The sequence below is a fragment of the Syngnathoides biaculeatus genome, chromosome 2 (genome assembly GCF_019802595.1).
Source record: "Syngnathoides biaculeatus isolate LvHL_M chromosome 2, ASM1980259v1, whole genome shotgun sequence".
Lineage (NCBI taxonomy): Eukaryota > Metazoa > Chordata > Actinopteri > Syngnathiformes > Syngnathidae > Syngnathoides > Syngnathoides biaculeatus.
The window spans coordinates 16,819,434-16,846,840 of NC_084641.1; the positions used below are offsets into that span (position 1 = coordinate 16,819,434).

Genomic DNA, 27,407 nt, shown 5'->3' on the forward strand with positions numbered 1-27,407 from the left:
GATTGAGAAAATTTTGACCAACATTTGATGAAACTAGTGTTTCCTAAACTTCATTGACCCAAGGCACACCACAAACAGTATGTTGCACAAATCAAATGACTTTCATTCCAGAATTGGATTAATGGTACAATTTACACATTATTATTGTTTTTATTTTATTGTGGGAGGGTAAAAAAAAAAAAAGATTTTCTGCAAAATGAACAGAGCAAATCCATTTAGCAAGAGACATGATGTAGACACTTTATTTGCTTTAGTGAACCACATAAACTGATGTTGCTGCCGGGCCTCGAGTTTGACACTTCAGGCAATTTCACCTTAAAAGGGACTTTGAGATTTGCCAATTTCATTCCTCCCCACCCCCAAAATTGGAGCTTTTCCAGCTTCATAATCATCGTATTAGGTATGCGCATTTGTTATGTTAGAAATGGATATCAGCCAAGCTTTCACAGTTTATTTAAATAAATTATACATGCAAAAGTTGTAGCTGATAAAAATTGCAGTGCGTGTGTGCATAAGATCACTTTTTGGCAGTCGATAATTTGGCTCGATTTAATCTGTCAATCAACAACCGATCCGTGCTGGAGCATCTTGAGAGGATTGTTGATATTTCTGTTTCGTTCCTGCGCTCGATCGCCACATCTGCGGCCCCCTCGAGGTCGCTGAGAAGAAAAATAGAGTTGCTCTTTATCAGTAGACAATGAACAAACCCTTTGGTCATAGAGGGGGTCGGAAGTATGGGGACATATTACCCGACGGCCAGGTGAGCTTTGACCTTCTGCTCAGGCGTCACTCTGGATACGTACTTCTTGGCCTCGTATTTGTTGTTTCTCTTAATGCAGACTTCCACAAAGGCCTGAAGATGATAGACAATTTGTCAATTCAAAAAATTTTACAAGATTATTGGGGTTGATTTCCACCTACCAGGTAGCCTATCGGGGACTTCTTACTCTTTGAGAACTTCTCCAACTCTTCCCACTCCTCCTTTTCTGCCAAAGACTTCAGTTTCAACCACCAATACCTGGGGAGGCAGAGAATGTAGAATTTTAATTACAGTGAAGAAAATTTGAATTATTTGAACACCCTGCTGTATTGCAAGTTATCCCACTTAGAAATCATGGAGGGGTCTGAAATGTTCATCGTGGGTGCATGTCCACTGTGGGAGAAATAATCTAAAAAGAAAAATCCAGAAATCACAATGTATGATTTTTTTTTTTTAACGATTTATTTGTGTGATACAGCTGCAAATAAGTATTTGAACACCTGTCTATCAGCTAGAATTATGACCTTTAAAGACCTGTTACTCCGCCTTTAAAAGTCCACCTCCACTCCATGTATTATCCTGAATCAGGTGCACCTGTGTGAGGTCGGTAGCTGCATAAAGACACTCGTCAGCCCCATACAATCAGTAAGACTCAAACTTGTAACATGGCCAAGACCAAAGAGTTGTCCAAAGACACCAGATACAAAATTGTACAACTCCACACAGCTGGAAAGGGCTACGGAGAAATTGCCATGCAGCTTGGTGAAAAAAGGTCCACTGTTGGAGCAATCACTAGAAAATGGAAGAAGCTAAACATGACGGTCAATCGCAATCAGAGTGGAGCCCCATGCAAGATATCACCTTGTGGCGTCTCAATGATCCTTAGAAAGGTGAGGAATCAGCCCAGTACTACACGACAAGACTTGGTCAAAAACCTGAAAAGAGCTGGGACCACCATTTACAAGGTGACTTTTGGTAATACACTAAGACGTCATGGTTTGAAATCATGCAAGGCACGGAAGGTTCTGCTGCTTAAACCAGCACATGTCAAGGCCCGTCTTAAGTTTGCCAATGACTATTTGGATGATACAAAGGAGTTATGGGAGAAAGTTTTGTGGTCACAGGAGACCAAAATGGAACTTTTTGGTCATAATTCCACTAACCGTGTTTGGAGGAAGACGAATGATGAGTTCCAGCCCAAGAACACCATCCCTATTGTGAAGCATGGGGGTGGTAGCATAATGCTTCGGGGGTGTTTTTCTCCACATGGGACAGGACGACTGCACTGTATTAAGGAGAGGATGACCGCGGCCATGTCTTGTGAGATTTTGGGGAACAAGATCTTTCCCTCACTCAGAGCATTGAAGATGGGGCGTGGCTGGGTCTTTCAACATGACAATGACCCGAAGCACACAGCCAGGAAAACCAATGGGTGGCTACGTGAGAGGCATATCAAGGTTCTGGTGTAGAAAATCTTTGGAGGCAGCTGAAACTTCATGTTTCTTAGCAACAGCCCAGAAACCTTTTTGATTATGATCTGTGTGGAGGAGTTGGCCAAAATCGCTCCTGCAGTGTGTGCAAACCTGGTGAAGAACTACAGGAAACATTTGGCCTCTGTAATTGCAAACAAGGGCTACTGTAGCAAATATTAACATTGGTTTTCTCAGGTGTTTAAATACTTATTTGCTGCTATATCACACAAATAAATCGTTAAAAAAATATCATACATTCTGATTTCTGGATTTTATCTCTCTCACTGTAGACATGCACCTACGGTGAAAATTTCAGATCCCTCCATGATTTCTAAGTGGGAGAACTTGAATTATAGCGAGGTGTTCAAATACTTGTTTTCTTCACTAATTAAAATCCCTGTAAAGTAAAATTACTTCAGAATTTGACACACTACAGAGAAGAGTGTTCATAACAACCTTGCCAAATTCAAACAAAAAAAAAATCAAGGATAAAAAAAATGAGGCTTCGAATACTGAATTGCGTTGTAAGAATTAATTTATGAAGATCTAGGAATTTGCCTACTTGTGCATGTTGACTCCTCACGTGCTGTGTAGCCATCTAAACTTAAGACACTAAACATACAAAATACATTTTGTGGTATTACATGGGAAAATTCAAAACCGCGAAGCATCCTCATTGGTTTAACTATAACACTGCCCCCTTGATATACTCATCCAATCCCAAGTTGAGGCTCTGTCCATAGACATTAGCAGCCTCACAGGAAACTACAGAACCCAAAACCCTACACATAACTGTCTTTGCCTCTGGGAAATTTAACATACGAGCCAGATCTTCGACAACCCCGAGTTTAACAGAGTAGAACAGAATTGCCTCCTCCATTTACCTCTTGTCTGGTACTTTGAAGTCTCTGTAAAGTTGATCCGTCTGCTTGTAAAGTCCCAACATAAGCAGCGTCTCCATAGTAGTCTGGACGGGGAGTGACATTCCGAAAAGAATAGCAATTGATGAAGAGAAGATCATCAACTGATTTCACACCCTTAGTTGCCCCACCCTTTCATACCTGGAGTGACGAGCCTAGAAGGCCAGCGCCCTTCTCGTCATCGAGTTTCTTCTGGAAACGGAGCAGACGCATCTCATCTTCGGTGGCCTATAAAAATGGTTTATCGTTGACAACAATTGTGCATGTGAATTAGTTGTAAGTCATCGTCCAGACTGACATGAAGTCATTTTTAAGTCTGTCCAGTCAGCTTGTTCTTACCCTAGAAGAAAACTCATTTTTGGCTTTGTTGTATTCATCGACGGCACTCTGCAGGTGCGACAGGCGGCTGTCTAACCTCTACAACATAAATTTAAACAGATACACATACGCCAGTTTCTCAGTATAGTCTTACACTATTGACCTTTCAACCATATCATCACACATACTACATGATGGCAAGGGTTCAAACACATGGAAAATAATTTACGTTATTTGGCCAAGATAGAGTGATTAAGAAAACGGCCTGAATGATGATTTTAGCTTTCTTCTCTCCTGCCGTTGTCTGAATGCGTGAAATGTCAGTCGAAAATAACATTCGTTTCTGAGGGGAAAAAAATGCTCTTTGTAAAAAGAAATGGGTCAAGTAGAGCTGCGGCTTTGGTGCTATTATTTTTGGCTTTTGTGACAGCTCAAACTATAAAGACAAAAACAAGATAGAGAGCGTTTGATGGTAAAATAATTATTTAGTTACTGAGCTAAGAAACGGGGAAGTTCATCATTACAGTGGCTTACAAACCTGAATTTCACAGACAAAGTGGACAAGACCCTCTTCCGTGCCTACATACCAAAAAACAGACTTGAAAAATATACACGTTGGTGGCATTAAACGGTTGGATTCTAGGTGATGAATGTGTCAATGGCATTGAATGTCTTATTTCACTTCCACATAGTACCTTGGCATTATAATGCCACAACAAAACGGTAGCCAATCAAAACTTTTATCTAAATGAAACACCTAAATCCATAATGTAGTTCCTTGCCACCGAGATGCTACGAAATGACAGCAAATGCTTGTGATGCTTTAGCCCCCAACTCCAGCTCAACCAGCAAAACATCCGCAAATGAGCAAATTTACAAACGCTGCACCACCAAGTGCCAGGGGTTTACTGTACTACTATTCATAACTTGTAGTACATGATTTTGATCATGGCCACAAAGCTTAGAGTAAAAAAAATAAATAAAAGGATGTCACTTTAGGGAATATTGTATAATGGCATCATTCTGGGACTCGTTAGTTTACTGAAGTGGTTACTGAAGACATGTGACACGTGTCTGCAGGTCAAACCTTCTCTCTGTAACTGGCAGCGACGTAATAGTTGGCCAGCTCCTGATGGTCATCATCCTGGTTATAAAGATCCCTCAGAGTTTCTTGCTCCTGCAGTTTACAAAACTAGCAAACATGGCCAACGAGTTAAATGATCTGAGACACACATGACTCTGGAGTCAAATCCATTGATGAAGATAAAGAGGACGAATACTTGTCTGTAGAGACTCAGAGCGACAGGCTGGTTTCTTAAAGTCATGAAGAAATCTCCTCTGTTCATCTCGTTCTTCAGGTAAGTAACAACTGTGTAAACTGACACACACACACACACACACACAGACAAACATAATTCTGTTTCCAGTTATTCATCAAGGCTGTGCCATAAATCGCTAAGAAAAAAAAAAAAAAAAAAAAAAAAAGATAATTGACACCGCCCGCCCCAAAATGTTGATAATTGTCTATGTCTATTGTTTATATCATAAACCAGAAACTAAAATTCCAAAACACTTAAAAATAATGTGCAAATATACATTGAATGAGCAACCCAAGCTAAACTTGGCTGCTCCCTAACATACAAAGCTTGTCTCTGTTGCAATGTATCACTTCCAAATACTTCTTTAGTACCAATTACTGTAGAGTAAACCCACACATATACACAGTTGAGCATAAAAAAAAAAAACCAAAAAAAACGCCCATTTATTATTAGTTATTTGCTGGAAAAAAAATTGTAAAAATATTGTAACTTTTTTTAGTTTGACATTTTTTTAAATTGTTTCTTTTACTACTTCAATTTCACTCTAAGATGTTCAAATGTGTTGATACCTTGAATAATTTTTTGTTGAACGATTAAAAAAATATTACAAATATTTGAATTTGTATTATTAATTTAAAACACTGGATGAAAAAAAAGCATATATTAATTGAGTTTACGAAGCACTTTTTCCTCCATATGGTGCATTCCACAAAGGTTTGCATTTGCAGGTGGGAGCGGCCACTAGACATACCCAGGTCAGTGTCTCCACTCTCTACAGCTTTACTGAGCGCGAGCTGACTCCTCTTCATCTTCAGGAGAAGAGGAACTTGCTCACCAGACCGAGCTTCTGAGTCCAACAACTGGTGAGCACAAAGAGACGTCAAATTAGATCAACATTCGGATACATTTTCATGAAGCACGGTGTATTTCCATTACATTTGTCAACCAAAGTTATGACTACGATTAACAGTTGATGTTAATGTATTAGAAGTCCACACAAAAGATGTATAAACTTAACAAAAACGGCTGTGTAAATGTTGGAAGGGGTGTGTACGGTATGTACCTTGATGGCAAGCTCTGTACGTCCACATTCATAGGCTTTAGCAGCAATGTGTGAGTATGACACACCCAATGAATCTCCCACCTTCAGACACACCGCTCTGGCTATGGCCTCATCCGATAGTTCCTTCTGCTGTACCTGACCACGCCCACATAAGATAGCGATAAAAGACAGTTCCATTGGTCAATTTGGTCAAAGGGAGCATGTACTTATGATGGGAGGTGGATCACTTACTTTACATGCAGCCCAGTGCTTAAGAACCCTGCTGACCCCCTGATAATCTGGAATCTTCAAGTAACGGCAGATTTCTATAGCCAATTGATACAATTGACGATAGACCAATCTACACACCCCAAAAAAACGACAATTGTAACGATTTTGCCAAAAATCACAGGACAAAAGTCAAGTAGACCTACCTGTCAATCAGCACCTGCAGGGTCATCTGTTTGAATCTGTGATCAAATGTCAAGGAGGTCCAGTTATTTGTGTGTACTTTGCTGGGTGGCCAGTGGTGGTGCCTTGCATTTGCATTAAGTGCGGTGTCCAAATTTGAAAAAAAAAATGAGCTATGTAAAATGGTTTGTTGTTGTGTATTGGAAATGACATAATGATTCGTGTTTGTATGGGGAATTTGCGCCCCTTGTGGACTAATTCACAATAGAACAGATAATAATGAACAAAACCTTCACATAAGAAAGCAAGCATGCTGGGAAATAACTCCAAAGTGTGTGTGTCCGTGTGCCTGTGTGGGGGGGCTGCGCTCACGTAGAGGGAGGGTGCGTGGTGCAAGTCAGAGCGTTAGGATACTGAGTGTGCGTGAGTGGCAGACCCACACTGCACTCTCGAACAGCATTCAAGACGCGCAGCTCTCGACAGGTGGACACAAAGTGCTCTGGACTGAAGTCAGTCAGGAAACATTTTCCGAAGGATGCCGCCTGGTGAATGTGGGTTAGCGTTAGGTTATACATCAACACAAAATACTCCATACATTAAAATGCAACATCTACAGTCTCCTCGAAAACTCTTGGAAGCTTTGTTTTTGTTGTATACTGATGATATTTGGGTTTCAAAAATATTATATATATATATATATATATATATATATATATTTATATATATAAATATATGAGACGATTTTCAACCAGTAGTTTCTTTCTTCTAAAGGACATTCCATATTGTTAAACTGGCTATGTCTGATGTTTTTGCAATCGTGCTGATCAATTTTCCCCTCCCTCACTTCTTCTTCTTCATTTCCTTTCGGCTTGTCCTGTTAGGGGTCGCCACAGCCTGTCATCTTTTTCCATCTAAGCCTATCTCGTGCGTCTTCCTCTCTCACACCGACTGTCCTCATGTCCTCCCTCACAACATCCATCAACCTTTTCTTTGGTCTTCCTCTCGCTCTTTTGCCTGGCAGCTCCATCCTCAGCACCCTTCTACCAATATACTCACTCTCTCACCTCTGGACATGTCCAAACCATCTGAGTCTGCTCTTTCAAACCTTGTCTCCAAAACATCCAACTTTGGCTGTCCCTCTAATGAGCTCATTTCTAATCCTAGCCAACCTGTTCACTCCAAGTGAGATCCTCAGCATCTTCATTTCTGCTACCTCCAGTTCTGCTTCCTGTTGTTTCTTCAAAGCCACCGTCTCTAATCCGGACATCATGGCCGGCTTTCGGCCAAAGACAGCTTTCTGGTCTTCATGTTTGCCTAACAGCAAATGCAGTTTTCACAGGTGAAAACTAAAGCCAAAAACAAGCAATTAGCCTATAAAGCAACATACATTGGGTCACTTAAAAACTGGGTGAGTTCAAACAAAAGGTGCTTTGTCCTAACTGTTTAACATATCTACAATTAAAAGCATCAAATAAAACTTGGAATTCTGAACTTTTGTCACACATTCATTTGTCGGTGTAAAAGCCCAAATGTCTTCAGTAAAAAACAAAATCAAAGGAATTGACCATGACGTTCCAATATTTTACAAAACACGAATGGAGCTTTTCAGAATGTTTGGAAACAACAACAACAGAATACTACAGAGTAGCAGAAAATGATTAACTACCGCTGACTTAACGTGAAAACAATGACACGTTCAAATTACGGTGGTGGAGAAGAAGGCTAACAATATGCAGTTTTCTCAATCTTTGTCAAGTGACATTTGATTCAGCTTTTGCCACCTGGAGATACTTGTGACGTCATGGCGCTCACCCGGAGCAGGGCCTTCTGTGTGTTGGAGTCGTATTCGTGTCCTGCCGCCTCTATACACTGTCTGACCGCCTCTCCAAGCATGCCTTGCTCCTTGATTTCCCGCAGGTACTCATCAGCCTTTTGACTGGACTTCTATATTCACGCACAGCACACGCACAAACACACACATTACTTTGGAACAAATAAGCAGCAAATAAGGGAAACACGAGATGCTACCTCATACTCGCGGTGAGCCTCCAGAAGCAGTGCTCCGGGTGCCATCGAAGCGATTTTGAAGATGTCCTGACAGACTAGAGGGACCTCCTGCAGCAGTTCCTGATTGGTTGAGCTGATGATCCGAATGCCATCCATCTCACCGACGCAAACACACTGACTTTCTAGTGGGAATCTGCCTTCGGGTCAAGGATAAAACCCTGACAAGAAGTAACCTGGAGAACATTCGTAAAGCCTTGACAGAGGAGTGGAACTTTGTTTTTAGAGCTCAGTCCCAGTTATTCAAGATACTGAATTATGTCGTTGCACACTCCGGCCACTAGGAGTAGGTGGTCCCACACGATCACCACAGACGGCTGCTGGGATTTTGGTCTGCGACACCTGGACATGTCGATGTGCACACATAATATGAATATAAAATATGTAAAAATACACGTGCACAAGCAGGCCCCAAATATGACAGACGGATAAACTAAGGACATGCATCTCCATTACCAAAGCTGATTGCAATACCTTTATACAGGCACATCTTAAGAAATCATCAATGAAAACAGTGATTATTGTATTACAAAGTTCAATTCAAAAGTTAAAACTCAAATACCATAAATATTCAGTAAACATTCAAGTGGAATATTTCTTGATTATATTTTTTAGAGTTTTGTTTATAGTCGCACATAGAAATCCTAAATTTCCCATGTTAGGAAACTTGAATATTACATAATCATTCCTTATGTAGAAATTAGGTATAGTGTGGGCTTCTGAGTTTTATGAATTTCTAGTTTTGCTTTCAAAACTGAACCACTGAAATAAACTCAGATGCCACCAAATTATAACTAATTGGCCGCTGAAGACCGAGCGGGTGATGTGCGCCATTGCGGAAAAAAAAATCACAGTTGGCGACTTTGCGACACACCAAGTGATTGAGAACTGCACTTCCACTAATGACTTGAAACTGGAAATCAGTTAAACAGAGAGACTGGTACATACCAGACCATCTGTTTTGGCGGTATCCCCACTTTGCTGTCGACCTCGCTCAGCTTGCTCTGAGGATACGTTCACACAACAATGACCAACCCCTTCTTTAAGGTGTTTCAAATGTAATGAGACAATAATGAGGTTCACCTGAAGTGAGGATAAGCCTGTCCATAGGTGTCCAGTGTCAGTGAGGAGAGCAAGATATTTGTAACTGAATGACGCCGACATATGGATGATGTTACCCGACTGAGGACTGAGTCCTGGAGCACACTAACAACACGGAGAGAACAGGACATGCATAATACTGTCTGTACACCTTTGTGCATGTACATCAGCCAGGAGTCTGTCTCACCACAGAAGTGCAGGATGTATTGTCAAGGATATAGAGTTCAGATCCAGTGGCCAACAAGACTTTGGTCTGGCGATCTTGCGTGAGGACAACCCAGGAGGACGGCGGCGCCTGTAGACCTGGCATACAAGACAGGTAATGTGAGAAAATGATCCGAGGAGTGGGAAGGCGGTCACTTCGGACCAGTATTACCTGGGACAGTGGGTAACCTCCTCAACTTCAATTCACTGATATTGGTTGCCAAGGTGAACCGAAAAGAGCCTGTTACTATGGCAATACCAGTCCCATAGGGAGAATGGAAAACTTTGGCTTCCAAGATCTGAGACTGCACCACTTCCTGCATAATACATAATACAGTTCAAATTTGCACATATTAGGAGGAGTATGCAAATGCATTTTGCACATGCACTGCGCTTGAACAAACATGGGATGAATGGCCTAGGCTGATTTGGCCTCTTTGTCCGAAAGACAGGTCCAAACCAGCACCGCTGCATGTGTAAGGAAAAACATGCAAAATGAGAGGCGATGAGGGTAGTGGATCTTTTCCGCTCGTGCAAATGTTTTTAAAATGTCAGAAACAACAAAGATCACAACATTCTATTCAGCAATGTTATTTTGGAGTCCCTGAATGATTAATGGGCTGACTTGGAGCCAGTCACAAAAAGGAGCCATGCATCCATCCATCTTCAACCGCTTTTCCAGGTTGTGTTGCAGGGGCAGTAACTTTAGCAGGAATGCCCAGACTTCCCTTTCCCCAGCCACTTCATCCCATTCTTCTGGGGGGATCGCGAGGCATTCCCAGGCCAGCTATAGAGAATACGTCTCTGGTATTCAGCTATTTTGAATACGTCTCTGGTATTCTCTATAGCGTGTCCCTGGTCGTCTCCGGGGTCTCTTTCCGGTGGGACGTGCCTGGAACAGGGGTCCGGGAGGCATCCGAATCAGATTCCCCAGCCACTTCATCTGGTTCCTCTCAATCCGGAGGAGCAGCGGCTTGACACTGAGCCCTGCCCGGATGACTGAGCTTCTCACCCCATCTTTAAGGGAGAGCCCGGACACCCAGCGGAGGAAACTCATTTCAGGTGCCTGTATCCGGGAGCTTATTCTTTGGGGGATGACCCACAGATCATGACCACAGGTGAAGGTAGGAACGTAGATCAACTGGTAAATCGAGACAGACGTACTATCGCAGGCTTACCTGTCCCATGCTGAAGTGCCTCTTGAAGGAGCCAAACAGGTCATAAATAAGAACTGAACCATCTTCTTGAATACATAACAACTCATCTGAGACTGTCCAACCCAAATGAATAACAGGACCGCTTTTCCACTAGGACACATACACAAAAACTGTCTGCATATGGTAAAGGTGAGTTCATTGGTATCAGCAGTGCCACCGGTGCTTACCGGGAAACTGGCAGTGGAAACTCCAGAAGCAGAATAAATCTCCAACTGAGGACGACAACTTGGAGAACGTCTCAAAGGTTCTCTGAGGAGTGCTGCAACAAACGAAGAAAATCAGTTGGGCCATTGAGTCCATATTGCATGGGCACATGTGTACCTATCGGTCCACCATAAGGTGCCGCCGCCACCAAGCAGTCCTTGAATCCATCTCTCAGGTTCCAAGTCATCTCATAGAGCTCTGTTTTACTGTCAAATCACAACACACAAATGCTCTCTGTTAGCTCAATTTGCAGTCTCACTTAAGGTAGGATAAAAACTAGATCCATGTTTAAACTATTTTTTTTTCATTATAGTATTCATTGGGAGGGGGCATGATTCTAAAAAAAATGCGTGACAACAACATGAACAAAATGAATGAATTAGGGGAGATCCATAAATCCATTTATCAATTAATTCAAGTTTATTCATCAGGATATTTTTTTATAGTTTAATCTAGTTTTTCTGTATTTTGTAGTTCAAACAGTGTCCCCAAATATGTGCGTTGATTATACCAACAACATGGCTGCAAGAAGAAGTAGCAATTACAAAAGCCGTCAGTGCTAGCCATATTACATGACATACGTGACATTTCAGACCCCTCTAGCAACTATTAAAAAAAATGACAAATTCCCACTGACAAACAGATAAGTTAAGTGGAATCTCTCACATTGCTCTTCCAATGACAGGCAATCACAGTCAATTGTGATGAGCATTGCCAAAAACAGGCTTCCCATTCATAGGTTTCAAAATCAGTCATTTGTCAGCACTAGAAACCTTTGACACAGGGAATACAGTATTGATAAACTAACTCTGACAATACATTTTAAGAACATGTATCTTGTGTTTTGACAAAAAAAAAAAAAAACGCCATTTATCCAATAATATCTCATTATCAGGGGTCTGGAGATGGCCAGATTTGTTTTATTTTGTGAAGCTTGTGCATCTTTTTACAGCCTTAAAATGAGTTGTTGCAGCTGCGAATAAACATCAAATTATCACATCTACGACGACAATGGTACGACAGATTGTCCCAGTAAAAAAAAAAAAAAGGATTAAAGTAGCGGCAATTACAGAAAATTAGACTTCAGCGTGAAAAATGAAAATGTTAATTGTGGGTACGCGGCTAATTGTTTACTGCTCTATCGTGTTCCTGATATTACCCGCTGATGCTGAAACTTACCGGTAAAAAGCTTCTCCCAGCGGATTCCAGTTGGCTGTTATTAAAGCCATGCTGTATGTTCCTCCGGATGAGCCCTATATTTATTAGATGAGAAAATTTGAAACAAGTACTCTATGACATGTATTTATTATTTGTTTTTTTTAACTTCTTTTAGCTTCAAATCGGTCAGCTGATTACTTCCACCCAGTCTCCTTCTTTGGTACTGAAATGCAACTGACAGCTTGACACGAGAGACAATACCGCCCTCTACTGGACGGCGCATCACACTAACAATGTCTGGATGTCATTCTTGGTGATGGCTCTCAACTCGTGGGGTCTGGACCAAGAGTGGGTCGCGGAGACAGGTAGTAAAAAATACATAGCTTAGTAGTTGAGACTGTTAAAACTGCTACGGTTAATTTAGTCTGATTTGCAAACTGTATTCCTAAAATAAAAGACACGTTTTTGATGTTGCACTTATATGTACAGGACATGCAAAACATTCATACAGATACATACATACATGTTCTTTATTTTTTTCGTTTTTTTCTTTTATATTTTTCTTTTATCTTTATTCAGGTAAGGCAACTGAGAACAGATTTTTTTTCAATTTGCAGTCCCGATCTGGCCACAGACAGCAGAGGAAAACAAAGCAAAATAAAATGACATACAAATACAATAAAACCCAATAAATAAAGGAGCACCTTGATTTAACGAGCCCCGATTTAACATACTTTGGATATAACAGAAAAAAAAATATTGCCCGGATAGAACACAAATTCACCCCTCCCATGCATCAGCGAGATAAGATTTCTGTGCATAGTGTTGAGCTGTGGAATTATCCATCCAATTTTTTTGCCACTTATCCTCACGAGGGTCGCGGTGAGTGCAGGACCCTATCTCAGCTGTCAACGGGGAGGATGTTGGGTGCACCCTGAACTGGTTGCCAGCTAATCACAGGGGACATCAAGACAAATAGTCGCACTCACAATCACACCTAGGGGCAATTTAGAGTGTTCAATTCATGTTCCATGTTTTTGGGATGTGGGAGGAAACCGGAGTGTCCGGAGAAAACCCACGTAGGCCCGGTGAGAACGCGCAAACTTCACACAGGTGATGCCGGGATTGCACCCGGGTTCTCAGAATTGTGAGGCCAATGCTTTACCGTCTGAGTCACCGTGCCGCTGCTGGGGAATTAATTCAAATGAAAATGTTGCACTTGTAACGAAGGAAAGTGTGAATTGAAATGACAGTGGTACCTTGTATTTGTAAAATAGCTCTATGAATTTAGGAATTTAGTAATGGGAAAATTATAAGAGTCAGAATGAGATAAACATTTTGATGTTGGAATGAAGAGAAAGAAATGGGGAGCGAAGAAAATAAAATATCTGCATTCACTTGGGAATGCATTCAAACGAGAACATTTCTAATGAGAAAGTTTGTTCGAATGAGAAGCAAATTTCTTCTTTCTTCTTCCCCCATGTCCCTTTAGGGCTCCGTAGAATTGGGTGAAAACTGGGAATCGTTAAAAGGAAAAAAAATCCTGAAATTTCAATTGTGGACGAATGTGGAAGAACAAAAAAAAACAAAACAAAACAATTATGAAATAATACAATGAAAATTATTTTTTCCACAGAATTCCAACAGTGTGGTTGCTCTTCAGCAGTTAGACCACCGGTGTCAAACTCTAGGCCCGGGGGCCAGATCCGGCCCACTACATGATTTTATGTGGCCCGCGAAGGCAAATCATGTATGTCAACTTCTGTGATTCTTGCTCAAATCTGTACCAACATTTAAAATTGTCACATCATAAATCATAATGTTGATGTATTGCAAGCATTTTTATGTTACCAAACATCAACAATAGTTGAAAGACCCATTACCTTTGATTTCGGATTCAAGAAGTAATTCATAAATTTCACGTGTCAATATGATGAGGCGATAAACGATTTTTGTGGATTCACATTCACAACGGCCCTCTCAGGGAAACCGGAACTACAACGCGGGCCGCGACAAAAATGAGTTTGACATCCCTGATTTAGACGATAAATGATATACTGTGCCAAGTATTTGTATCTGTATTTTTTACCCAACCATTTCTACAGTATTTCATTGTGTAAGTGCAGTACGTTTTTTGTTTCCGCTCACTTGCTTCCACACATGCATTTCCCGTCCGACTTTGAAATGTCACATGTGTACAGAATGTGTTTTTATTGCCTCTTTGTCTCCGTACATGGTCCCTAACTTCCTTCAATCCTGGTGCGTCACAGAACTTTTTCACAAATTCAAGATTTATTCTCGAGTAAAGTATTGACGCCACAACAGAACCTCTTCTAAAATCTTTTTGCCCTCTCTGCCACTGCTTAAAGTGACTGATTTCAATGCTTCATTTCTTTGTGCTTATGCCACCACAACTCCAACTTTTAGACAAAAAAAAATATATAGTCAGGCAATGTGCACGAGTGGGCCTGTGAGGAAGTTGCCCCCCAGTCTATTGTGTTTCCAAATAGTGTGACTTCCTTTTCTCCATGATTCTTGCATGGAATTCAAAGGATGTAACCGCAGCCTTTGTTTGTGTGAACCCCGTGAGACTGTTTGATGTGTTGAACATATTATCGACAGAGGAAAAATGTTGTAAGCAAACACTTGGGAGTGTGCATTCTGTACACCCATCACAGGCAGGAATGTCATATTAATGTCAGCTTTCCTAGGATGATCTGATTATAGAACGTGTTTTGAAAAAAATCCAATTGAGTATGATACATTCAATCTCGTAATTGCCAATAGTCGCTAAACGGCACTGAACAATTCTCAAAACTCGGGGAAAGTGAAGAGCTAAAAGGAAAATTGTGAACACAAAGTGACTCAATATAACCTTAAAGTGCCTTTGAGACTTCACATTTTCAAAACAAAACAAAAATTTACACTTTCCATTCAACTTCAGATCCATTGTCCTCAAATTTCTGAGGACCGGAATTCAAACCGTGGCCTGCGATTGACTGGCAACCAGTTCAGGGTGTACCCCGCCTCCTGCCCATTGACAGCTGGCATAGGCTCCAGCGATCCCCGTGACCCTCGTGAGGATAAGCCGCGAAGAAAATGGATGGATGGGGGTGTAAATGCTGTTTTTTGGCTACTTATAAGACAAACTACAAGAGCTTCATAAATAAGATATGTTTTTATGATGTCTTAGTGATCCTAATAAGGACACAATATGCACTTTAAATTGATCTTGACCTATTTGGGGAACAATTTTGAAAGATTTTATAAACAGCAGCAGATTCCAAGATCATTAGTTCCAAAAAAAAAATGTACGTAAGTAGGCTGGCTGCACATTAACAACACGTCAGCTCCAGAAAAAGACCCGAATTGCCACGTTGATGAAAAAGAAACAGTATAATCCACAAATATCATTTGAAGTCCAAAATTAACGTTACTTTCATCTGCATGATGAGCATACTTAAACCATAACTTGAAGTCAGCGAGAACACGAGAGAGGGAGAGTCGCTTTCTTTCCAGATGACTTCATATGGAAGGCATGACGGTGAGAGAGATCCCCCCCCCCCTACACTCTGTTGTCATGGGAACAGGTTTTAAGTTTTTTTTTAACTCCTTCCCCACCCTACTTGAGGGTAGGGTGCCACATCTGCTTTACAAAACCATGAAACTTGTTTTCCTCACGAGGTGAGTGGTGGAATACGATACAATTGTTTATAGTTATGCATAAAGTATATATGGTGCGGCCGGCGTGCGATCAATTCCCACTTGGCGATGGTGTTGTTATGTGCTCCATGGCTGACTGGTGACCAGTTCTGGGTGGGTGTAGTCTGCCTTCTGCCCGAAGTTAGCTGGGATATGCTCCGGCTCTTCTGGGACCCTTGTGAGGATAAGTGGCTTGGAAAGTGGAGTGGAGCGATTTCTGCATGTATTGTATCTAATTAATGTAACAACAAAAATTCCTTCATGTTCATGTTGTGTTCATTTAAGTGAATTCCATCCATCCATTTTCTTTGCCGCTTATCCTCACGGGCGTCGCGGGGTTAAGTGACTTGAATGGTCCAAAATTTGTTGTCTGACTATTGCAATCTCTGTTTGCACAGTTTTGTACTGCACTTCTTGTCTCATTGGTCATTTGGTTGAGTCGTAGCTCCAACTTGTTGCGTCCTTAATTTTTTTTATGCAACTTGTGTCGAGCTGCAGAACAAACACAAGTACTGTACTGGTCTGTTCTGGCACTGGAAGAGTTAAGGGTGCGCTCTTCCCTACAGGGAAGTTAGGGGAATGTTTTTCCAAGTGCCAACCAATCAGAACTCAGCACACACACGCGCGCCCACACACACACACAAGCGGACCACACAAACACACACGCACACACAAAGTTTCCACTGTTTTTCAGCCTCCAGAACTTCTGACCAACTGCTGCCTCTGATGAGTGAGGACAGCATTCAGGCCAGCAAGAACATGGTGACCACGGATACCCACCAAAACCAGGATCTTCTGGTCCCTTCCCATGTCCAAGAGCCAGAGGACCAGCTCAAAGAACAGGAGAAACAAGAAAACCAGGAGAATTCTATAGCAGGCCTGATTGGATTGGACCTAGAGAAAATGGGCCAGGGCCCCGTCAACGCCATCACGGTCCTCACTTTGCTGGATAAACTGGTCAACATGCTGGACGCCGTGCAGGAAAACCAGCACAAGATGGAGGTGAGGGAAGGGTGGGGCCGCGATCAGCTCTGTGACAGTTTACCTCAGACGGGCTCAATAAAATGTTTTATGGCTTTAACTACACAAGGACTTCCAAGTTCCAGAACTTAGCCAACTTTTAAAAACAGTAAGTGCAGCGGCATTCAATATTAAACATTTCTTGCCACACTGAGGTAGGAGGAAATGTTTTTCCTGACCAAGTTAGGAGCTGTGAGTTCACTCCTGAAACCTTGACTCAACTTCACGCAGGTCTTACATATTTGTAATTATTGAATCAGATTCTCTCCAGTGGTCATTATTAATGTTTTTGAGCATCTCCAACTCCAGCTATTAAGCTATTTCTTTCTAACTTAAAAGAGCATAATTTTAACATGACTAGCGTGAGTCTCGATTTTTTTTTTCCTCTAGTTTCTCTGATAGGGAAAAGACATGAATCGTCTCGTTGCAACAAAAATAGAAACATTTTCATCTTTATTTCAGTCATTATTTTCCACAAAAGAAACTTAAAATTTCACGGAAAGGATGTTGAATGTAAGGGAGGCAGGGGTCAAAGCCTTGCTCAAGATCACTTCAACTGGAGCCACGAAGCAGGTTAGCGTCCCTGCTTTTCTTTCTGGCTGTGGGATTTTGAAGTGGGGACCCTCTGGCCCTTAGACAATCAAGCCACAGCTACTGTTTTTCAATAAACTTCATAATTGTGTCCCACATTTTTTTTTTTATGTGAAAATTCTGATAAATCTGAGAAGGGCGTGGTCGCAGAGATCAACAGAAGTATCTGATTGGTCCTTTGGGTCTTAGGGCCATCAGGTGGAGATGGAGGGCGTAGTCCGGGGGATCCAGGCCGACATGATCAAACTCTCCAAGAGTCACAGTCACACCTCCAACACCGTCAGCAAACTGCTGGATAAGAGTCGCAAGCTTTCTGTCACCATGAAGGAGGTACCCAGAAGACACTGACAAACAACACACTCTCACACTCCTCCCCGAGGATATTTTTTTTAAAATGTGATTGTGTTTTAGGTTCGAGAAAGGATGGAGCATCAGGGCACGCAGGTTAGAAAGCTGGAGGCCAACCACGCCCATCTGATCAACAGAAACAACTTTAAAGTTCTCATCTTTCAGGTCTGTGGGCTGGAATCATTTGAGTCTCTCAAATCTTTGATGGAACACGAGGTCATATGATCTACTCTAGTCTTCTTTTTTGGATCATGGGATCATGGGATCACCGGGATCCATGACTCTGGCTTCTCTCACCAATACTCAACATTCCCCAAATTCCCTACGGCCATGTCTTAGTTAAGTACAGTGGTACCGTGAGACACAAATATTATCGGTTCCGTGACTACACTCATAACCCCACCCCTCCACAAAAAATTGTAATATCAAAAGTAGCACTACATATTATTTTTTTACAAAAAGAGCAAGAATTAAATATATTGAAAATCATTAAAGAGTTTATGCCTCATGATGTTTAAATTCAATTGACTTTGGTGCTCCTTTTGGTGTGTTTGCCTCACCCAACGGGGGGTACAATATAGACACAAATTAGTCAGAATCCGCCCTACCGTGTAGCGACACTCTCCCGTGCACTACCTTACAGTCATTAACCTGTTTCAGATTCATTTCTGTACAACATGTTATCCACCTGCGTGCTTCGACCGCTGCTCTTGTATGTCATCCTATGTTCCTGCTTCTTCTGGAGGAAAGCATTCCCCACAGCAATTTCTGTCCTTTTTCTAAAGTCTACCATCATCTATCCCTACAAGTTCCTTTCTTGGATGCCAAACTCCCCACTCACTTCTTTATGACCCTTTTTACCTCATCAACGCGTCCATCACAATCTCCACCAATTACTATTCAATTTTTCTGTCTGGGATGCTCGGAACTACTTCCATCCATCCATCCATTTACTTTGCCGCTTATCCTCACGAGGGTCGCGGGGAATGCTGGACTCTATCCCAGCTGTCAACGGGCAGGAAGTAGGGTACAACCTGAACTAGTTGCTAGCCAACTGCAGGGCACATAGAGACAAACAGCCACACTCACAATTACACCTAGGGGCAATTTAGAGTGTCCAATTAATGCATGTTTTTGGGATGTGGGAGGAAACCGGAGTGCCCGGGGAAAACCCACGCCGGCACGGGGGGAACATACAAATTCCACACAGCCGGGGACAGGATCGAACCCGCATCCTCAGAACTGTGAGGCCAATGCTTTTCCAGCTGTTCCACCGTGCCGCCTCAAAACTACTTTTTATTTTATTTTTATCCTTCACCACCACGTCACATTTGACCTGTGGGGCATAACCACTAATCACATTATACATAACACACTCGATTTCAAGTTTCAGCCTCATCAGTTTCAGCCCTTGATAACACTTTTCACCTCCAAGACATTCTTAGCTAACTATTCCATAAAAAAAACTCAATTTCTCTTCCCATCTACAGTAGACCATGGTAAAATAATATGAACCCTGTTCTAAACGTCGAAGCTTACGGCCTTTCCACCTGCACTTCTGGACGCAAACTACTTCAAGCATTTCTCCCAACCATCATGTTACCAATCAACTCCTGAGAATCTCTTGTCATGGTCCCTACATTTAAAGTCCCCAGATTTAGTTCCAGGCTCTGTGCTATCCATTTCTTTCTGCATAAAAATTCACTTTCCATCATATTCTTCTTCGACCCACTCTAAGGGTTATACACAATGCCTCTCTAAGGTGCAACTATATGAAACATTTGTTACAGAGGATAAAGAATGTATAACTGTAAGCACTGTGAAATTGTCTCTCTCTGTGTCTTGGGGTACTGCTTGTTTTCTGGTCTCTGTTGCGTAAAGAATTTGAAGAAACACCTCAACAATTGATGCTAATCGTTAACCCGTCTTAGCCGCTTTCCATTTTGTGTTAGCATTGGGCTAATGAGAGGAATTCTTGAGGCAAAGTTATTTGGTTTTTTTTAAATACACAACTTCCAATTCTCTTTGTTCTATATTTATTTTGACATTTCACCCGGAAGCAGCATTAAATAGCTTGTTGAGTCTTTTTTTTTTGGATAAATTATTCACTATCTGCCAAACTGCTGCATATTGGGAAATTAGTTGCGTTTGCTGCCACATGCAATGCTCATGTCAATTCACCACTTGCAATTCAAAGCAAAAAAAACAAAAATGCTCAATGATAGCTAAAATCTCAAAAACGCAAAAGTCGGTTCAGTGATGTCTCAGGGCATCACAATTTGGTTCTCTGATTAATCTGGACTAATATCAGAATGACAACGTGCTCAATTAAGGACTGTTTGTGGCCCACTGTGGTTCTGCTGTACCCTGAAGGAGGAGAACGAGATCCCCTCCAGTGTCTTTGTGAAGGATCCTCCGCCGTTCCCTCGTGATGAAATTCTGGAAGAAGGGGACGAATCTGGTGTTGTCGAAGGCAATCAGCCCTCAGAGGGGGGGCTCCAAACCATCGATCTGTCATCTGATGAGGATGTGGGTCTGGAAGCGGATCTGGACGAGGAGATGTGGCCTCAAGACCTTGAGAACATGGAAAAGTCCAGAGCTGAGAAATTAAAACGCTCCAGTTTGAAGAAGGTAAATCATACAATAAGGCAGACAGGTGAATTTTTCTTTTGGATAGAAGAAGTGAGACAGGCTGTCTTTCACGCTGCGTTAGCCTTCGTAAAGAATAGTTTCATAAGTCATTTTTTAACTTATTGTCACAATATCAATTAAAAAATGTACATGCTAAGAAATGCTATTTTATTTTCGGTTACAGTATATCTGTGTATCTTGTCAGTCTTCCAGGTCAAGGTAATCCACACAGATTGAATTGAAGTCACTGGAGTCTTTTTTTTTTTAATTATTATTATTTGTTGGCTGGGTTTTTTCTTGTTTTTGAAAATGTTCAAGCATTACTTGGGCAAATATGCTATTGGGCTACTAATGTGTTGTTTATAACTATTACTCCACTAGTGGACACATCACTGTGATGGTGATTCTACAATATACATTTGTGTCATTGTCCCAAGTATATATATTTTGATAGTGGCTTTTTCTGTAGTACTAAAATGGCCCAAATGACCCGAGAGCAGTTCTTCGTGTGTTTTAACATACGTGGCCGATGAAGATGATTCTGACTCTCTCGGCAGGTTGACAGCCTGAAGAAGGCATTTTCACGACAGAACATAGAGAAAAAGATGACCAAGATCGGAACAAAAATTGTTTCTGCCGAACAACGAGAGAAAATCAAACAAAAAACAGCCAGCCTGAAGGTTTCCCCTGTGACCTTTGGCATCAAGAAGGTATGACCTCTAAGTGATGTTAAACTGATCTTTTCATTGTATGACGTCTAACCTATCTTTTTTCAGCCTCGCAGCAACTCTGCCTCACAGCCTCCCGAGGAACAACCTGGCCTGATTGAAGAGAGCCCTGTCATGGTGGACGACATTCAGATCTCCCCTCTGGGCAGTAAGGAGCACGAGCAGGAGGTCACCTTCTCGGAGATTCACAATGAGCTGGCACCGCCGGAGCAGGAGGAGAAGGAGCAATCCTGTGCGGAGGTCAGTGGAATATCTGAAGGGATTTGTGAGGACTACGCTCTGTCCACCACTCTTCCTCAGGACCAGGAAAACAAGGAGGAGCCTTCAATGTCACTTCAGGAATAAGATATTGACCACATCTAAAGCTTGATTTGAATATTAACACCAACACACTATCTGCTTGAGTTGGCTAGCAGAGGAGAATCTAGCACACAAACACTGGAGGGGACCTTGTTACAAATTATTCATGTGCCTGTGACTAAAGTATGTTCTCCCAGAAATAGAAAGATTTAGGTTTTTGGACCCCAACACATTTTACTAGACTTAATATGAGCACATTCCATATTTATCTATCAAGAAGTTATTCATCAACAAATGTAACGGTGTGTGTTTATTTCAGCCTCACTGTATGCTAACTTTTTCAACGGCTTACGTAGCCGCAGGCTCATTATGATCAACCAGTTTGAAAATACATAAAATGAACTGGTTCTGATGGCTTTGACTAATGCAGTAAGCATAACAATTTTCTTTTATGTTAAGAAACACCTGGAACCAAAGAATATGCCCTGTTAACACTACCTAATAGACATCGATAAATAAAAGTGGATCACATGATTTCCTGTGTCTGGTTTAATTACAGATGAGAAAATGCAACAAATAAATAACTTTTCAAAATAAAATCGGCATGGGATTTGTGTTTATTTCCAATTAGGTACATTCAGAAACACTTTATACTGGTGTACTTCTGGTATCACACCTATTCACAGTTTACATGTATTCTCCCTTTTCACACCATCTGTTAGTTCTTCTTGATGAGTTTGGCGATGGACGCAAAGGCCTGATGCAGACCCATTCCCTTTAGTGCGCTGCAAGCTTGGATCTCCCATTGCAGCTGTGGATAGTTCGACATTCCCAGCCTGTCAGAGATCTGATTTGAGGGGGGTGTCGATGAAAGATGGGAGGGTACAGAAAGGGAGGAGAAAAATGTTGAGGAGTCGTGGCATACTTCTTTCCTCCCTTTTTACATCTGAGCTGTTGTTCTACATGTAATTCGTTCGGCTGAATAGAATACAGCGGAATCGCTTCAATGAACTCAAACATTCTTGTCCTTTTAATTTTTTGCTTACATTGGCAATAGAAATGGATACCAGAAGAGGAGAAATTCAACCAGCAATGCAAGTGATTAAGATGTAGAAAAATGGCACACATGAGTTGTTGTGTTTGTGCTCTAATATGGAAAACGCAGCAACTGGTTGACAAAAATAAATCAAGCAAAAGAAAAGAAACTCAAGGGAGTTGCATTGTCAGTACATCAAATGACATTCATTATCAAAGTTACAGAAAAACTGAATTCTTATATTTGACTATAAATACGTTAAACACATTTCGAGATAACTTGTGAAATGTGCAAAAGACCAACAACCATCCTTCCTTTTTCCGCATAGCTTATCCTCACTACGGTCGTGGCTGTGCTGGCGCCTAACTCTGTTAACCCTAGGCAAGAACTGGCGTACACCCTGAACTAGTCGCTGGCCAATCGCACGCCACATAAACAACCGTTTTCACTCACCAGGTGGTATTCCATCCACCAGGGCCATCTATTTTTGCAGGTCAAGCAAAGTCGTTACATTATGTATAAGCACAGCATCCATTTTTCAGGTTGCCGAAGTGTTATTTGATAACCACAGCTAAGCAGGACATTTTTTTTTTCCTTAATTCATTGAAGCTAGCTGCAGAGCAGTTAAAAACACTCCTCTCTGTGGTGTGTCCAATTTGCAAGGCATTATTTTCAAGTACAGAGACTTTAAATTTGCCCAGAGAACTGCAATGAAAATTGCCAATTATAGTAAGTGGTAAAATTTCCTGAAATACTTTTTGGTACTAGTTTTCATTTTATAATTGGTTGCGTTATTTGGACACTTTGAAACGCTACAATGGTACTTAAAACATCAGTGGGACAGTAAGTGTTTGACTCAACTGATTTTCCAAGGGTTAAGGTTTTAAATTCAAAGAAATCCAACATTGTGCGTTCAACCTTAGTGCTTTCGCTGTACTGTATGTGTGGATTTTTTACCTCTTGTACGGTCATGGTGTCAGGCTGGTCCACCTTGTTGCTCAGGACCATCAAAGGAATACCTCGTAATTTTTCTTCCTTCAACACTTTCTTCAATGCCTTCCGGGCCTCCGGCATCCGACTTGGATCACTGCTGTCAACTACGAAGACCAGTGCCTTGCAGTCGTCCAGGTAGAACCTGAGGAAGATGTCAAAAAAGGAATATGAAGTGGCAAGATAAATAATGCATTGGATTACCTCCAGTTGGGCCTCATGCTTTTCTGTCCTCCGACATCCCAAACTGTCAGTGATGTCCTCTTGTCCAAATCAAAAGTTCCTACATTGAATCCAATGGTCGGTGTTGTGTCCATCACCTGCCAGGTTACAATCGGGTCACAGTTGCGTGTAAAAACAAGCAACAATGTCATGTTGGGCACAGCCCGATTTACCTTTCCACTCAGCAGTCGAGCGAGCAATGTTGTCTTTCCTGCAGAATCCAAACCCATCAGGATCACCTGAATATATGTCGGCACAAGCCCAAAATATGTTTTGTTCATTTCACGTTAGCAATAGTGCACAGGCCTCAAACTCAAGCCTGGAGGCCAGACCTGGTCCACCAGAACAATTTACTTCAATTACTGCCCTGCCAAAGCAAATCATGTGCATCAACTTTTCATGTTTTGCTAAAATACCAAAATTACAAATCTTCACTTTTAATAATATTGAGTTTCATCCATCCATTTTATTACCCGCTTATCCTCACAAGGGTCACGGGAGTGCTGGAGCCTATCGAAGGCTCTATTTGGGCAGGAGTCAGTGCACACCCTGAACTGGCTGCCAGCCAATCGCAGGGCACATAGAGACAAATAATAGTCGCACTCACAATCGCACCTACGGGCAATTTGAGTTTCCAATTAACGTATGTTTTTGGGATGTGGGAGGAAACCAGAGCGCCTGGAGAAAACACACGCAGGCACGGGGAGAACATGCAAAGTCCACACAGGCGGGGCCTCGATTTGAACCCCGGACCTCAGAACTGTGAGGCCAACGTTCTCACCGATTGTTCCACTGTGCTGCCTAATGTTGAGATATTGAAAGCATTTTTTAAAAAATCCAATCCCCCTTCCAAAATGAAATGAATGATAGTTTAACCAAAAACCTTTTACTAGATTGTGATTTCAAAAGTCATCCATCAAATTTTTTCGGTCCTTACGTAATTATATCAAGCCATTATTCATTTGTAACCGGGTGGAATGGTGGACGACTGCTTAGCGCATCTTATTCACATTTCTGAGGACCTGGGTTCAAATCTGACTTCCCCTATGGGGAATTCACATTTTCTCCCCTTGCCTGCGTGGGTTTTCTCCGGGTACTCCTATTTCCTCCCACATTTGAAAAACAACAGGTTAATTGACTACTCTAAATTGCCCAGAAGTGTGAATGTGTGTCCAAATGGTTGTTTATATGTCTGACTGGAACCAGTTCAGGGTGTTCCCCGACCCCTCCCCGAAGATAGCTGTGATAGGCTCTAGGACTCTCGCAACCCTTGTCAGGATAAGCAGTACGGAAAATGGATGGATGGCATACATATGGGTTCAAAGTAATAATTGTCCTCTGAGGTAAGCCTAAACTGTAATGAGGCTCACAACAAAAATCATTTCGACTCTCCTTCTATGGACAATAATTTTTTTTTTTTTTTTACCAACAGGAAGTACCCTGGGGCTTCTTTTTTTCAAAGGTTAATACTGTTGATGCAATTATATCTAACCACAGATGCGAATCGATTTGTTTTTTTGTTTGTTTGCTATGGCAGAATTAAAGCTCATTTAATTTGAAAGTGTCACATCACATTTCAGACCCAAAGAATATTTAAGATTCTGAAGTAATTCTGATCATTCTCAGTACATGAACAACAGCGTCGACGTTTTCAACATTTACAAACGCTAACAATGTTTGAATGACAGCTGAAATTCACTCATCATCTAAACGCTTAAAATTTTTCTTCAAGTTTGTTTCATTCATACATTCAAACTGAAAGGAGGTGGCATCTTTTTTTTTTTTTTTTTCACCTGTTCCAGAGTGGATCCATGTGTTGGTTTCAGTGTAAACTGAGTCAATATGTTAAGCCAACCTGTGTGTTACCTGGTTGTTAAGTCAACATGCCAAATCAAATTGTTACCTGCGGACTTTTAGACGACTGCGTTAGACCCATAACTCCTCTTCTCCCCTTTGTCCATTAAACTGCAGAATCCAGTCGGTCTCTTGCGAAATAAATGTCAGCCATAAAGGGGAACACACGAGATCAGAAACTGGTTTGACAGCATGTTCTTGATCCGACCAGCATAAAAACAAACATGCTCTTGTTACTACAAGCTAACAGGCCCCCACCCCCTCCCACCCCCAAAACCCATGCTGATTTATAAGACCATAATAAAACCAGAAGTGGTACTCACATCAGTAGTGAAAGAGAAGCAGATACTTTTGTTAAAAAAGAAAATACAAGTACTGGTTGAGTAAAACTAAAATTACACAAAAGTAATATTTAGCATAATGGAACATAAAACTTCACTTAAACCTTTACAGGACCTTAGTGGAAAATATCATCAATCATGATTGAAAACGTTCCTTCGATCAGGACAAGCTTGAGATATTTATTTCAATCAGGTTGTCACCAATAATGAGAATCACCTCAGAGGCCGAATTTACACCACCACCCTCCTCCCACAAACCTTATGATCGCACAGGGGGCGCACTTCAGAGAGGTTGCATAGGTCGTAGGAGTACTACGTACTGGAGTACTTGGTGAAATCTGAAATGGTGGTTACCTTGCTTTTCTAAATCTGTTGGTAGCTCTTTTTCCTTTGTGTTAGCCAAAATCCCGGCTCGTTGTATTGTTGGATATTGCTCGAACGCTCGGGAGGATTCATTCACTTTTCATACATTTCCAAAAGACCCGGTTCGTCGTGAAAAATGGATTGCACAGGTGCAAAGGACAAGAGCTTCGTGGGTTCCAAATGACAGGTAGGTGTGTATACAGCTATTAAAAAAAATAATAGCTTGGAGGGGGATGTAATCTTTCTTTCAGCGAGTGATGACAACGCTCGCGGCGCCGCCGGGGTGGGTCGTCGCTCGCTGGCAGTGTTATTCATCACCGCTGTGGAGGTGGATCGGGCGGGGAGGTGGTTTGTCGTGTGCGGGAGGAGAAAGGAGCTCTCCACCCCCACAGGTGTTTTGCCCGGCATGGGTCCTCCTGACTACGCTACATACTGTTATACATACTGTAGGAGTCTGTTGTTAGTTAGAAGTGATCCGCATATCAAAATATGGCTCGAAACGATAGGGTTATATTGCCCCGGTCACTTCACCCGATTATGAGATGTTCTCTTCTTCGAAAAGAGCTTCTGTGTCAGAAAGGGCATCAGAAAAATCCAAAAATGACTGTTGTTCCTCTCCCATAGCAGGTGCCACTACGTGTTTTCACTGGCGAATGTCCCAGTGTCACGTCTGCTGATGACGTTGTAGGCAATATGGCTACCACTTGAATGTCGACTGAGACTTCCGCAACTTTGCGCATGGATGACACGCTCTGCGCTCATATTTATTTTTCGAATAGATATTGAAGTGAATAATGTCATATGTATTTTCATTACAATATCTATTTTAGAATGTTTATAGGCATATGAGTGGCCTTTTAATAGTCCCAGTTTCATGTTACTCAACATTACTGCTGGGACTTTTTTTTTTTAACTTTAGGCCTATACCAGGGGTCACCAACATTTTTGAGACTGAGAGCTACTTTATGGGAACTGATTAATGGGGAGGGCTACCAGTTTGATACGCACCGAAGTTGTAATAAATTTGCTAAAACTACCTTTGACCTCATTATTATAGATGTACTACTTTCTGTGAAGACACTGATCAGGCT

The 27,407-nt window shown here is 41.6% G+C and overlaps 3 protein-coding genes across 3 annotated transcripts; 1 reads left to right on the forward strand and 2 right to left on the reverse strand.

The window, feature by feature from the left end:
• Positions 1–436: 436 nt before the first annotated feature.
• Positions 437–12,450, reverse strand: vps16 (VPS16 core subunit of CORVET and HOPS complexes). Its single transcript, XM_061837389.1, has 24 exons — positions 12,212–12,450; positions 11,150–11,238; positions 10,996–11,087; positions 10,790–10,918; positions 9,784–9,928; positions 9,595–9,710; positions 9,390–9,512; positions 9,255–9,310; positions 8,559–8,648; positions 8,271–8,442; positions 8,055–8,186; positions 6,657–6,784; positions 6,266–6,301; positions 6,084–6,192; positions 5,853–5,987; positions 5,541–5,649; positions 4,751–4,848; positions 4,558–4,662; positions 3,492–3,569; positions 3,294–3,380; positions 3,117–3,199; positions 922–1,018; positions 750–853; positions 437–659 (listed from the first exon to the last, which is right to left on the reverse strand). The coding sequence occupies exons 1-24, from the start codon at positions 12,259–12,261 to the stop codon at positions 518–520; spliced, it is 2,505 nt and encodes an 834-aa protein (XP_061693373.1). The 5' UTR covers positions 12,262–12,450; the 3' UTR covers positions 437–517.
• Positions 12,451–16,527: 4,077 nt separating this feature from the next.
• On the forward strand, positions 16,528–22,044 carry cavin2b (caveolae associated protein 2b). Its single transcript, XM_061837446.1, has 6 exons — positions 16,528–16,894; positions 17,693–17,833; positions 17,915–18,016; positions 20,225–20,482; positions 21,040–21,192; positions 21,259–22,044. Exons 1-6 carry the CDS (start codon positions 16,619–16,621, stop codon positions 21,553–21,555), a joined length of 1,227 nt encoding a protein of 408 aa, XP_061693430.1. The 5' UTR covers positions 16,528–16,618; the 3' UTR covers positions 21,556–22,044.
• Positions 22,045–22,163: 119 nt separating this feature from the next.
• Positions 22,164–26,801, reverse strand: arl11 (ADP-ribosylation factor-like 11). The gene is made up of 6 exons (XM_061837467.1): positions 26,308–26,801; positions 25,662–25,743; positions 23,932–23,997; positions 23,741–23,856; positions 23,504–23,681; positions 22,164–22,357 (listed from the first exon to the last, which is right to left on the reverse strand). The coding sequence occupies exons 2-6, from the start codon at positions 25,692–25,694 to the stop codon at positions 22,229–22,231; spliced, it is 522 nt and encodes a 173-aa protein (XP_061693451.1). The 5' UTR covers positions 25,695–25,743; positions 26,308–26,801; the 3' UTR covers positions 22,164–22,228.
• Positions 26,802–27,407: the final 606 nt, after the last annotated feature.